Source organism: Dasypus novemcinctus, chromosome 1, assembly GCF_030445035.2.
Source record: "Dasypus novemcinctus isolate mDasNov1 chromosome 1, mDasNov1.1.hap2, whole genome shotgun sequence".
Classification (NCBI taxonomy): Eukaryota; Metazoa; Chordata; class Mammalia; order Cingulata; family Dasypodidae; genus Dasypus; species Dasypus novemcinctus.
This window is the reverse complement of record NC_080673.1, coordinates 164,190,216-164,202,655: the sequence shown is the minus strand read 5'-3', so window position 1 is coordinate 164,202,655 and position 12,440 is coordinate 164,190,216. Positions and strand designations below refer to the sequence as shown.

General features: G+C 39.0%; 1 protein-coding gene across 2 annotated transcripts in view; it reads left to right on the top strand.

Moving 5' to 3' along the window:
* Positions 1-6,712: 6,712 nt before the first annotated feature.
* Positions 6,713-12,440, top strand: part of SLC30A9 (solute carrier family 30 member 9) — a 104,092-nt gene continuing 98,364 nt past the window's right edge. The window contains exon 1 of one of the 2 annotated variants that reach the window (XM_004448737.5): positions 6,713-7,005. In XM_004448737.5, coding sequence (XP_004448794.1) covers positions 6,894-7,005 — 112 coding nt within the window. In that variant the 5' untranslated portion in view covers positions 6,713-6,893. The remainder of the gene's footprint in view (positions 7,006-12,440) is intronic. The other variant, XM_012529834.3, reaches the window with a different exon arrangement.

Genomic DNA, 12,440 nt, shown 5'->3' with positions numbered 1-12,440 from the left:
GATATGGTTAAGCATGAGAAACATGAGATCTTAAAATGGGGCAGGCAGGCTGGTAAGGCCTGAGGGGCAGCATTATGAAGGTTTTGAGGATACCTATGGAGAAATGGGAGGAGATAGATGTTGGGCAAGGGGAATTGAGTGGAGTGCTAGGGACAGAACAGGTAGATTTCTAAAACAGAGAGAAAGGATCCAAGAGGCTGAGTGGTCATTTAGGAATGTAGGTCAAAAGTTATGGAACATTTAAGGGGAAAGACTTATTTCTCCTAGAGGGGTTATTCACATTTTATTATAGGAAAGTAGAGTTGATCAGAGGGAGAATTCGAAGTGGACTGGAAGCTCTCTCAGATTGTAGGGTGGAAGCTGAATAGATTTGGCAGAATAAACTTTACCCCTTATCTTTCTCAATGAAGAAGCCTATGGATTTGAGGAGTTACATAGTTAACATAGGTCTTATAACTTTCATTCATTCATTCATTTATTCACGTACTCAACCTTCATTAACCACATCCTTTGTCTCATGTACTTTATTATAAAACTAAGGATAGAAAGATGAGTAAGAAGCAACTCCTGTTGAAAGATGTGCACAGTTTACTGAAGGAAACAAAGATTTATAACATAGTTGAGGATCTCAACTCAAGAGGCATAGCATGCAGTTTTATATTTTGTATAATGGCTAAAATTAGTACTCTGTTAAACTTCATTGCTTCTAGTAGCATCTGCTTAGTTATTAAACCTTCATTCTAGGTATTTAGATTTAGCCCTATTCATTCAAAGAATTATTCTCATAATTAATTAAAAAACACACTGGCTGCATTCCAGGGTGGTTCCAACTCTCTATACACACCTTTCTCTCCCTTCCATGTATTTGCTCTTCTAATAGTCAGGCCAGGAGGCTCAAGAAGGAAAATAGGCAATGCCTTAAGTGGCTGACCATGGGAAGGTTGTTGTCCCTTTGTGTAGGACATTGTGGCTTATCTAGCGTAGTGTCAGTAAGGATGCTTGGTGATCCTAACAGGCTTTAACTGAAGAGAGGTTCAATCCCAAATAGCCCCCATGTCTTGCTGCTTCCATCTGATGCATACATACCTCTTGCTCCATGTTGTGGTGTTCCATGGCGAGTTGACAGACTGCAATCTCATTCATTCTCTATGATCCCAACTCTGGGGTCTATAGAGTCAGACAGATTCCACAGTTCATATATAACAGAAATTCTCTCTGTGTCTGTAGTATCCTAATCCAATGCTCAAAAATTCCTCTAACTCCACAGCATTCAGGCAGATCAGTAAGCTTGAGGGCTAAGCCCCATATCCAAGTGAAAAAGAGGTATCAGTTTCCTCTTAAAGATACCCAAAACTGCATAAGCACTTTGGAATAAGCATGGATTTCTCAAACAGAATCATAAAAAATATTAACTGTGAAAGAAACAAATTTACAATTTGGATTATATTAAGAACTTTCCTTCATCAAGCTACCACTGAGAGAATAAGACAACCAACAGAGTGGGAGAAGATATTTATAATACACATACCTGAAGAAGGACTTGTTCCCAGAAATATATAGAACTCAAACAATCAATAAGAAAAACACAGACAACCTAATAGAAAGGTGAGCAAAAGTCTTGAATAGGTACTGCTCAAGAGGAGATCCAAATGGTCAATGTATATTTTAAAAAGGTGTTCAACTTTATTTTTCATTAATTATATGCAAATTAAAATCACAATGCTATACCACTCCATACCCACCATAATAGCTAAAATATGAAAGACAAGAAAATATCAAATGTTTTTGAGCTTGTGAGCAAATGGAACTCACAGATACTGCTGTTGGGAGCATGAATTGGTATAACCACTTTGGAAAACTGCTAGTAACCACTAAAACTGAAAATCTGCATACCCTATGACCCAGCAATTCCACTACTAGAAATATATCCATTAGAAATGCATTCAGGGAAATGGATTTGGCTCAATGGATAGAGTGTCCACCTACCACATGGGAGGTCCAAGGTTCAAACCCAGGGCCTTCTCACCCATGTGATGAGCTGGCCCATGCACAGTGCTGATACGTGCAAGAGTGCCGTGCCATGCAGGGGTGTCCCTGGCATAAGTGAGCCCTACGCATAAAGAGTGCACCCCGTAAGGAGAGCCCCCAGCGCGAAAAAAGTGCAGCCTGCCCATGAGTGGCACCGCACACACAGAGAGCTGACGCAGCAAGATGATGCAACAAAAAGAGACACAGATTCCTGGTGCTGCTGACAAGAATATAGGCAGACACAGAAGAACACACAGCGAATGGACACAGAAAGTAGACAACTGGAGGGAAGAGGGGTAGGGTGGGGAAGAGAAGAGAAATAAATAACAAATAAAAATGTTTTTAAAAAAAGGGATGCATTCATATATCCACCATAAATTGTAATAGCCACAAACTAGTGACTACCCAAATGCCCAACAACAGAATGCATAAACAAATTGTGAGATATTCACACAGTGGAAAACTATAAAGCAATAAGAATAAACCCAACAATTTGGATGATTTCCACAAACATAATGTTGAGATAAAGCAGCCAGACATGAACAAATATAAGTTCAATGGTAATGGAATACTATATGCACTTATTCCATGTAAATGTGAAAACATTCCTCTCCCCAGCAACACTCACTTAAGCCCATAAACACAGATTTGGAGACAGAGGACCTGAGTCTAATTCCATATTCTATCACAATCTTGCTAAGTGACAGGGGGAAAATCACTCAACTTCTTTGGAAAAAATGGAGGATTACTTACCTAACCAGAAACCAACTATATCAACTCCACATTTCAGAAGATCACTTTTGGCTCCCCCTATTTATGCAGAATTCTGCGTATACATCCAAATGTATCCGTGCAGACCCACGTTGCTTCTGATCATGTTTGTACAGAAGAGAGTGACACCCTTATATATGACAAGATGGTTCTCCTCCTTATCCGTATATAATACTTTGAGGTAAGTTCCCTCCTCTCTCAACCCTACAGGAAAAAAGAATGTGATGCAAACAAATATGTGTTTAAAATTGAATGTATTCTTAGTAAAGCTCATTATAGAGCCACTATCTTTATCTTGTCATGAATTATTTACATTAGTTTTGCCTATAACCAGCCAAGTGTATCACATGATCACAACCATTATTCTCCCAAAGCTATAGATAGGATGAAACCAAGGCAGTGTCAGCTTAATTACAGAAGCAAATTTCTGAAGATTTAGAACTTCTTAAAAGTTAATGGAAAGCATTGCAGGAGTTGTGGTATATGGTAATAATCAAATGACACTTCACTCCTTTCCTACTTCTATTTCTATCTGTCTCACTTAATAATTCCCTATATTTAGGTATCTATATCGCTCATCCTCAGGAAACTCAGGCAATTTTAACATCGTATTATTCACACATAAAATAATGTAAAGAGTCTGGGGAAAGGTTCTCTTGACCTACATTTCAGAACACCACACTGTCAGTCAAGTATTTGGAAAGACTTCTCATATTTTCTTTCAAATGATAGAAACCACTGACTAAGTAAGTGAAGAATAGTGGTTAAGAGTAAGACTTTTGTACCTTGGTTTCCTCATCTATAACTTGCTAAGGTGTTATAATGAGACAATGCATATAGAACACCTAGCAATTAGTAAATGATCAATATTACTACTATGTCATATTTTGAAATTTTCTGTGTGTTTATTTTAAAATTTTCTACCTCCTCTAAGAGAAAATAAGCTTCATGATGCTGGGCTCTTACCTGTTTTGTACCTGTAGGAAGTTGTTGAATGTGTCTCAAGTGAAGCATAAAAGCACAAAAGTATCTTAAGAATCATGGTATTTCTTTAAGAATTTAGGGCAAATGAAATTCCCCTAAGGAACTCTAAAAGCAACATTGTGTGAATTTTCAGCACATGGGGAAAATCTGAAGATTATCTAGCAGGACAGGTTTATACCCTACTGTAGAAGATGTAAAAGTTTACATGATAATATCAACACCAGTGCAGAAGTATTTTAATTTAGGTCAGTGGAGGCCTAATACGTGATACAGCATTGTGACAGTTAAATAAGATAACATAGCCTGAGAAGCTTTATTCTTCAAATATTTTATTTTTAAGATTTATTTCTCTCCTGTTCCCTGCCTCTGCCCCCCCCCCCAATCGTCTGCTCTCTCTGTCCATTCGCTGTGTGTTCTTCCATGTCTGCTTATATTCTTGTCTGCAGCACCAGGAATCTGTGTCTCTTTTTGTTGCGTCATCTTGCTGTGTCAGTTCTCCGTGTGTGTGGCGCCACTCATGGGCAGGCTGCACTTTTTTTCATGCTGGGTGGCTCTCCTTATGGAGCGCACTTCATGCGTGTGGGGTTCCCCTAAGCAGGGGCCACCCCTGCATGGCAAGTCACTCCTTGAGTGCATCAGCACTGTGCGTGGGCCAGCTCATTACACGGGTCAGGAGACCCTGGACCTCTCATGTGGTAGGCGGATGCCCTATCTGTTGAGCCAAATCTGCTTCTCATATTCAAACATATTTGACAAATCAGTCTTACTGGAGGTTTAATACAGTATCTAAGTCAAGTTATACCACAGCTATACCAGGGCAGAGGATAGTAAGAAAACATTAACACATGGTGAAAACTTACTCTGTATCAGCATTGTGTTCTCTCCAGCACACAGTTATGCTATTAAAATTATCTTAACAACCCAGCAAAAAAAAAAAAATGCATTAAAAAGTTTTTTTTACTACAAAAGGAATGTTTAGTCTAAGAATTATCAGAAAAGACAAAAAAGAAAATAAAAATCTTATTGTATAAAATAAAAATAAAACTTAAGACACTTCCAGTCTGGATTAAAAGGATAGTTGAAACTAATGACCACTTTTGAATCCAAAGCATTAGGTTACCGATTCCCTTTTGTTTAGAAAGAATTAGAGTAAGGGAGAATGAATAATTACACACAATTGCCATACAATTAGAGTTAAGCCTTTATGTATTTTTACACTATAAAGTTGAATTTGTTTATACCTATCTACAAGGAAAAAAATAACTTTCTAGTAATACTTAGATTTTTTTAGTAATATTGAGCCTATGAATATATATGAACTACAGGTTGAAATTTTCACTTAAGGTTTTTATTTATTTTTAATTGTATTTTTTTAAGATACATAGATCACAAAAAAGTTACACTAAAAAATATAAGAGGTTCCCATATACCCAACACCCACCCCACCCCACTCCTCCCACATCAACAACCTCTTACATCATTGTGGCACATTCATTGCATTTGGTGAATACATTTTGGAGCACTGTTGCCCGCATGGATAATAGTTTACATTGTGGTTTACACTCTCCCCCAGTCCATTCAGTGGGTTATGGCAGGATATATAATGTCCAGCACCTTTCCCTGCAATATCATTTAGGACAACTCCAAATCCCGAAAATGCCCCCACATCACATCTCTTCTTCCCTCTCCCTGCTCTCAGCAACTACCATGGACACTTTCTCCACATCAATGCTACAATTTCTTCTATTACTAGTCACAATAGCTCTATAGCAGAATACCAATAAATCCACTCTAATCTTAAAGTTTTAAACTATGTTTGTCATAAGAAGGTAAATTTTCTTACTAATCTTGTGATACTTTAACCACTCAGTACACCCTCACTGATCTGGTTATACTTCTCAGTGAGAATAAAATACTTAATTCTCTTAAAATCAGGAACATAACTAATTTTATTTCCCCTTGAAATAGTATCTTTGCACTAATATAATTTACTCAGATTAACTGTAAAACGCAGGCAAATTTCGGTATAATGCACCAACCACCATGCACTTCCTTTATTCAGCTAATTTTTGCCGGGCATTATTTTAGCCTCTAGGATTCTGCAATGTACAAAAGAGACAAGATTCCTGCATGGTGAGGCTTATTTTCTATTGGGGAAAACAGGAAAAAAACCCACACAACAAAAAACAAAAAAGCCCCCCAAAAACAAACAAACAAACCCAAAACACATTAACTTCAAATAGTGAAAAACTCTTTGAAGAAAAATACAGGATACTGGAGTAGAGAATAATTATCCCTACTTCAGCTAGGGTAATCAAGGAAGGTTGTGGTAACTATTGCTCGGGTTTCTTTCTTAGACAAGACTGAATATTGTTCTTAAGTTTCCACACCTCGTTTACTCGACATATCATGAACAGGTAAGAAGTATTATTCTAGTACTACAGACAAAAATCTGAGATTCAGCGGTTAGTAGGACAAGTAACTCTAATTTCTAAGTGTGTACTTGCCAGTATATTATTGGTTGCACAATAGTGTTTACAAGGAGAAAAATGATATCTTGTGGTAGATGTCCCAAGAGTCCTGAGGTCACGTTAGCCTCTGCTTGGGCTTATCCAGGAAGGCTAACAGGAAGGGCTCAGATGATCAGTGTCCTTCCTTTCTGTCTTTCCTCCTATTTCGAACACCACAGCCTAGGCTTCGAGTCCAAAGAAAGAAGATGGCAGAGCTCCGAGAAGCTGTCACTTCTCTCAGGGAAAATTCCCGGCCTCTGAGATGCAAACAATTTATGGGATGATTTCCAACATACACAGAAGAAACCGGTGCTGAAGAAGACGAGCGGACACTAAACTTCACCTGCAGCCACGCCCTCCCCTCGCAAGGCCGGGGTAGCTAACAGAAGGTCCTGCGATTCGCGCTGGAACGTTACGTCACTTCCGCTATTTCTGCGGCGGGTGTCGGTGAGTGATTTAACACTTCCGGGTCGCTCAGGCCGCCCGTGGCCGCGCAGGCGTTAGATCAGTAGATGTTCATTCTATGGAGCCAGTTGCAGTCGGCGGCGACTGCACGGAGGCAGGAGGAGGTGTCCGAATAGGGGCCCTTGCCCCGCCAGGATGTTACTGGGCTTGGCCGCCGCCGCTGTGTCCCACAGATGTAGCTGGGCCTCCTTGTGCCGGCTCCGTCTGCGCTGCAGGGCGGCGGTCCGCGGCTCCAGCGACCGCCAGGGTGAGTGTCCCGCGCGGGCGGCGCCGCCGCGGAAGCCGGACGGGAGGACCCAGCCGGCCTCGGCGCCTCGCCTCCGGGTATTTCGTCCGCTTTCGCTTCCACGGTCCCAGGACTTTTCTCGCGGGCCTCCACCTTTGTAGTTTATCCTTCCTAGCTTGCGGGGGCTCCTGACAGGCCTCGCTGACCCACGTCCCGCCTATAGTTCTAGCGCGGCTACCCGGGAACTCTCGGGCATCTAGGAGCGGGTGGATTGCCCCTGCGAAGTCGAACACTACCAAAACGTTAGGTGCGCATCCAAAATTTCAGGGTCCTTTGAGGCCACTGACCAACCTTGGTTGAGCACTTTGGCCGAGTGATTTTTCTTGCCCTGCTGTTTTTCTCGTTTTCCGAACTTGTTTGCTAAAAAAAGGAGAGTGCAGCTCCATATTTACGGATCTTAACAAGTATGAGGGTGTGGCCATCCCCCAAATCGTTGACTGTGCCCGGCTTTGGATCGAAAAGCAAAATAACTCTTCAGTTCTATTGTACAATCCTTTAAATAGCTGGTGAAAAGAAGTCCCCTGGAGCTGTAACCCAGAAATAGGTGGGAAATTTTCATCTCCTTCCCTTGAGTACTGTTTTCTAAATCAAATATAAGTTGTCCCAGAATTTACAAAATAACATTGAGCTTCTAAATTCCGATCAGGCTTACCTCTGTTTTTGCTTTCACACAATGCCTATAGCCTTACCTAGATGACTGACAGGGGTAAGTGAGGGCAGGGAAAGAAACAAATCCTCCTGTCATCGAACTCCAGATTCTTGGGGATGTAGGACATTAACAGAAACCCTCTTCAAAAACAATGTTCGAAAAATTTGTAGCATGTTTGTGATCTCGCAATAAAAATTGTAAGGTGCAGTCATTTGTAAGTTTATAAGTAATTACAAGTCATGGTAACACATATATTGTGCAAATAAATTAAAATATATTTATATCTTTTATTAACAGTATATGCAAAAACTGGCTGTTAAAATTTCAAAAGGATTAATTTTAACCATATTGTTTTGGGTCTTTTTGGCAGTGCTAGAAAAGTATAACTATTTTTGTTTTTTTCACATTGGCTGTATACCTGGTTCTCTTATGAATAAAATGACCCGTTGGATTATGCCATACTCCAGAATACCCAAGTAAGGCTTGTAACATAATTGCTTCTAATGACCAAGCAGTTTTACACATTTAAAACACATCGCCTGGACTGTTCACATTTCACGTGCTCAATAGCCAGTAACTACTGTATTGGGCAGTACAGTTATAGAGTTAGTATCTTTAATTTATAAAGAATTCTTATAAACCACTCTATTTTCTAGTAGAAAGATGGGCAAAGGAAGGATTAGGGAGCTCATAAAGGAGTTCAAGTGGCCAGTAAGAGTGCAAAAATGTTTCAAACTGACCTTCTGTAAGTAATGAGAAGTAAATTTGAAGGATTTACTTACTTCTCATTGCCTGTCATGTTAGTTGAGGTTTTCAGAGTTGTGGTACACCATATCGAGGGTGCAGAAAAGCAGGAATTCTTTTACTCTGGAAATATCTATTGGACAGCTTTTTTTTGGAGGTCAGTTTTCTTTGTATTAAAAAGAACTTTGAAAAGTTTACTCCCTTTGACCCAAAAATTCCACTTAAAGAAATTTATCTTAACCAGTCAAATGTATATTACAATGTATTTACAAGTTAGTTCATGGTAACATTTATAGTTAGAAAAAGTTGGAAATGTGCATAAGTGTTGGTACATTTGTTATGAGCTGGTGATAATATGCAACTATTTAAAAATATCATCATTTAAAAGAATAGTAAGATGGGAGAATACTCGAGTAGTAAATTAGGTAAAACTGTAGAAAAATACAGTTAAGAATATACTGTCATATTAAGAGTTTCACTAGAGAATTTTTTGTTAACTGTTTTTCAGATGATTTATAATAAACATATACTTTTAAATAATAAAAAGATTACTTAGTTTTCATGGTAAATATATCATTTTTTAAAAAAAAAAGTTATTTTGCTTTGCATAGAGCACTTATTTATTTTGTCCTGTATTTGTAACTTGCCTCATTTCACAAAGAATTTGAGGTGGGAGAACACTTCTTTAAATATTGCATACCAAATTAACAGTTTATATGTCTTTGCTTAAATCTAAGATTGATAAAAATTGTAAATTCTTTTTGTGAAAAATTAAATCTTTCTATTTTATTCCTATCTCTGTATTTATTATAAGTAGAGTGAGAATTTAACTTTTGTCCCCCTTCCCCTGTCCCTTTTAAATAAATAATAAGAACATTGATTGTTAATAAAGACCATTTTGGCAGGCTGACAGCATGATTTTATGTAGACAAGTTTAATCATGGAATGTCTTAAAACAACTGTAAAATGAGGTTAATAATATATATACCTCAGGTATATGAGTTAGCGAAGAGGTACCAGGCATTGTATTGCTGAACAAGACTGACACAGTTTCTACCTTTATTGGGCAGACACCAGAAACAAGAAACATATACTTAAGTGCTGTAAAAGAAACAAGCAGGGTGATGGATAGAAAGTAGCCAGAAGAGGCTATCGTTTTATTGGATATGCTGACCAGGGAATCTTGCTTTTCTGAGGAGTTGTTGGTTGAGCCAACACTTGAAAGCTGAAAATGAGCAAGTCTGGGTAGAGCAAAGAAGTACTGTGAAGACCGAAGAAATAGTACATAGAAGCAGAAAGAAACCTGCTGTAGCTGGATTAAAGTGGAGTAATCTGAAAAAAGGTGCAAGATGTATCAGGGCTTTTCAGATTGTGGGTTAGAAAAAAAGAAAAGGCAGTATTTTAAAAGTAACTATGAATACTTTGTGGATAATGAATTGGTAAGGGGGAGAGAGTGAATAAGGAGACCACTAGGGTACTATTGTAGTTATCTAGGCAAACAAGGTTGTTTGTGATTGGGCCAGGTGGTTAGCGATGAAGATGGAGAGAATTGAGATATTTTGGAGTATAATATGTGTGAATATAGTGAAAGCATTTAGCACAATGTCTGGCATTTGGCAAATCCTTAGTGTGTTAGATATTCTTGTTTTACTTTTTTGCTAGGCTGCTGAAAGCAGATTACCATAAAATAGGTTGGGTTTTAACAATGGGAATTTACTAGCTTATAGTTTTGAGGTTGAGGAAAATGTCCAAATCAAGGCATCATCAGGACAATGCTTTCTTCCTAAAGACTGGCTGACGGTGATTATTGGGTCCTCCTCTGCCACATGAGAAGGCACATGGCTGTCTTTGCTGGTTTCTCCCTTTTCTTCCAGGTTTCTCTCTCCATGGCTTTCTCTATCTTTGTTTGAATTTGAGTTTCAAATGGATTAAGACCCATTCTGCATGAGGTGGGTCACACCTAAACTGAGGTAGCCTCATAATAAGATTCTACGTTCCAGGTTGTAGAACCACAGGAATGGATTAATTTTAAGAACATGCTTTTGAGGGTACATTCAGCTTCAAGCCACCACAATAGCCAAATGAGAGTTGAGCAAGAAAATTGCCAAGACACATTGCAGGGGGGTTGCTAGCATTTCCTCCAGCAAAAAAACAAAAACAAAAACAAAAAACCCAAAGAAAATGATTTCCTGTTCTGATTCCCTATTACTCTGGTCTGGTGAAAAATGGCATCAGCAGCAGTCATCTAGCCTGAGCTGTACTGTCTAGGTCAAACTTTTACAAGCTAGATGATTAGGCATAAAAGGGATTTTTGTTGCATTTTGGGCTAGCAAAAAGAATAAAAGTAAACTAGAAATAGCATTACAACTCAACTCCTGAAGGGCATGAGTTGGTGCGGCTGCAAGACCAAGGAACACACCTGGCATTTAGTCAGGCATAAGCTTTACTAGGATTTAGGAACAGGAAAGAGTCTTTGATGGCAGCTGGTCAAAAAATGAATGAAGGGAAACGGACTTTGGCCCAGTGGTTAGGGCGTCCGTCTACCATATGGGAGGTCCGCGGTTCAAACCCCGGGCCTCCTTGACCCGTGTGGAGCTGGCCATGCGCAGTGCTGATGCGCGCAAGGAGTGCCGTGCCACGCAAGGGTGTTCCCCGCGTGGGGGAGCCCCACGCGCAAGGAGTACGCCCGTGAGGAAAGCCGCCCAGCGTGAAAAGATAGAGCAGCCTGCCCAGGAATGGCGCCGCCCACACTTCCCGTGCCGCTGACGACAACAGAAGCGGACAAAGAAACAAGACGCAGCAAATAGACACCAAGAACAGACAACCAGGGGAGGGGGGGGGGGAATTAAATAAATAAATAAATCTTAAAAAAAAAAAATGAATGAAGATAGCGGTCTGCAAAGAGATGAGAAAATGAGGGGTGATATGTACGGGGTTTCAGAACAAGGACATTCCATAGGATGTTCCTGCTAGTGTTACCTGAAGCAAACACATGGGGTGTGGTGATGTTTTCAGTGTGCTCCTAGAAAGGACTTTTACTAAGAATGTTTACTGCTTTGGGAAGATTGTAGTTTGTGGTAACATCTATGTATTCTTTCCCCTCTGGGGAGGGTTTTAACTTTTAACTTAATGTCTAGGTCACACAGGTGGCTGTGTGCTGAGGGCTTAGGGAAGCCAGGATCCCAACAGATACTGTGTTACTATTAAACTATCACAGATTTTGAAAATGTTTATAAAAACTAGTTGAAGTCTCATATAATTTATCAATGGATATATTTTTAGTTTTCTTTAATTTTAGACATATTTCTAAAGGCACAAAAGTATAAAGTAAGAATTAAGCATAATCCAGATATTTCATCATTCACATTTTTAACAGGTGCAATTATACTATATTATTTTGTCTCCTGCTTTTTTTCATTTAATGTTATAACATGAGTGTTTTTCCATATTACCAAAAGATTTTAGTGATTACATAATGAAAATACAGGAATCTGTTATGACTTACTTAATTCTTCTTAGTTCAAATTTGGGAATATTAAGCTGTTTCTGATTTTTGCTCTCATAAATACCACCATGAAAAATAGTGTATTCTAAATTCAGACTTTAAAAACTTTAGTATTTATAGAAATTTTGGGAAAAAATACTGAAAATAGTCTGTTTAGTAAGGAGACTGACCTCTGAAAGACAGGCCACAAACTGAAATTATCTAGAAATAAAACATCCCAGATTGTAAGAACTCTTTTTGTTTGTTTTTAGTTTTTGTTGTTGCAGAAGTAACATATAGAGTAGATTTTGCATGGAAAGAGAGGAATTTATTCTTTTTGTCAGTCTGACAAAAGAAGGAGGATTTCCCTTGAATGCTAGAGTAAGTGGTAGGTGACAGACCAGATTGGAGAGAAGATAAGCCATCAGTAGCCGTGATCATTAGGAGCTACAGAGCAATATCAGTAAGAGTAATTGTTGTGACTAGAATGATGACAGGATACCAATAGCTCTGCAGTCC